Source organism: Sinocyclocheilus anshuiensis, unplaced genomic scaffold, assembly GCF_001515605.1.
Source record: "Sinocyclocheilus anshuiensis isolate Anshui unplaced genomic scaffold, SAMN03320099.WGS_v1.1 scaffold1566, whole genome shotgun sequence".
Classification (NCBI taxonomy): domain Eukaryota; kingdom Metazoa; phylum Chordata; class Actinopteri; order Cypriniformes; family Cyprinidae; genus Sinocyclocheilus; species Sinocyclocheilus anshuiensis.
The window spans coordinates 324216-326151 of record NW_015546165.1 but is presented as its reverse complement, the minus strand read 5'-3'; the positions used below and the strand labels follow the sequence as shown (position 1 = coordinate 326151).

At 38.8% G+C, this 1936-nt stretch overlaps 1 protein-coding gene across 1 annotated transcript; it reads left to right on the top strand.

The window, feature by feature from the left end:
• The first annotated feature begins 584 nt into the window (after positions 1–584).
• Positions 585–1360, top strand: LOC107701374 (histone-lysine N-methyltransferase NSD3-like). The gene is made up of 3 exons (XM_016503370.1): positions 585–629; positions 770–900; positions 1098–1360. Exons 1-3 carry the CDS (start codon positions 602–604, stop codon positions 1251–1253), a joined length of 315 nt encoding a protein of 104 aa, XP_016358856.1. The 5' UTR covers positions 585–601; the 3' UTR covers positions 1254–1360.
• The last annotated feature ends 576 nt before the right edge of the window (positions 1361–1936 follow it).

The following is a 1936-nucleotide window of genomic DNA, read 5'->3' as shown; positions in this document are numbered from 1 at the left end:
CTCATTTGTAAGTCGCTTTGGATAAAAGCATCTGATAAATGACTAAATAAATAAATAAAAATAAATAAATAAAAAACTGCTCATGCTGCATGTATGCTGCATCTTTGTTTGGATGATGATTAAAATGCAGTGGTTGCCTCTCATTTTAAATGGAAAGAGCACAGACAAAGCCTTAGTTTGTTCATATTAAGAGATTTATTTTATTCATGTAACTTACTTTACACGTTTGATTTAGGGTTTGTTTTAAAATTTCAGTTTAGTTTTGTTATATTTCAATTTCACAAAGAAATGTGCAGCAATAGCCTAATAAAAGGACACCTTTTCATTTACTGTATAATGTCTTCAATCTCATTTTGTTAAAAAAAAATCATAAGAAAATAGAATCGGGAAATCAAAATCGTGAATCGATTCAAATCGTGAGTTGAGTGAATCGTTACATCCCTAATACTAAAATAACACTGTAATACGTCTAGTTTATATTTAAAGTGAGTCACACAAGCCTTTATGAATGTGTAAGTTATGCAAAGGTGTCAAATAGTGAAGAAACTTCTTATAAAATTGCCTTTTTTGTTTTTCTTCACAGGCTGAAGCAGCACCTCAAATGGATTTCAAAACAGGGTCGCAAAAAGGTGCTTGACACTGCAAGATGAATTTTACATTTATTTAAATGTTTATTTTAGAGGCATTTTTTTGAGTCATGTTTTGAATGATTAATAAGCCCGTAAATTAATTTATGGATCAGTATCTTAATGCTACTGGAATCCTGTAGGTGCCAGTGAGATATCAGACTCATGTAAACCACTGAAGAAACGCAGCAGGGCATCTACTGATGTGGAGATGGCCAGCTCACTGTACAGAGACACTTCTGACTCTGACTCCAGAGGCCTCAATGATCCACAGGTCAGACTACACTCAGAAATACCGCCAGTGTACCAGCAGGTTTTTGTTGATTGACACCTCAGCGATACAGTCCTCATTGGGTTACACAATTGTTATGGCAGATTTGTTTATTTGAAATATCTCAGTTTTTGTAGCCAAATGACAAATGGACTCTGCTTGTAAAGCCACATTTTTGCATTCATTTGCATCCCTTGTAGACTGGATTCGGGAAGCGCTCGGACAGTCCAGCTACAGTAGATGCTGACGGATCTGATGCACAGTCTGTGGACTCCAGCCTGTCCCGTCAAGGAGGAAGTTCCTCAAAAAAGGACACTGTCTGCCATGTAAGCTCTGTAAATACTGTGTTTATATAGTCTCGCGTAGCCAGACCTTCAGACTGACGGCAAAAGGTCTGGGAATCTTGGCCCACCCAAGAGGCCATATGATTGACAGGTAAAACAACCAATCACGTTTCGTTTTGTGCCATGTTTAAGGGCATGGAAATGTCCCCACAATAACAGACCGTTGTGTAAAACTCTTGGACATATTTTAAAGAGTCTATGCCGCGAACTTTACATATTTCACATGCTTTTGAAAATCCAACGTTTAGTTGATCCTGACAAGCGCTCATCGTCACAGTTGTAAACACGACGGCTTTCTTCTTCCATGAGGGGATTTGGCAACACAACATGTTTGTTTCCAGGTGGAACGTTAAAGGGGTCATATGATGCGATTTCAAGTTTTCCTTTCTCTTTGGAGTGTTACAAGCTGTTCGTGAATAGATATGATCCCTGAAGTTGCAAAGACTAAAGTCTCAAAACCAAAGAGATATTCTTTATCAAAGTTAAGACTCTGCCACACCCCCCTAAAACGGCTCGTTCTAACACGCCCCCACATATCTACCTCACTATGTGGAAATATTTGCATAATGCGCCCAAATGTGCACGCAAAGAAAGAAGGTGTGGTTTCAGTAACCGCAGTTAGTGTTGAAGCAGCCATGTCAGGGAGACGCTGTGTGTTTCTAGGCGAAAGCAAAAGCACTTTATTTGGCCTTCCG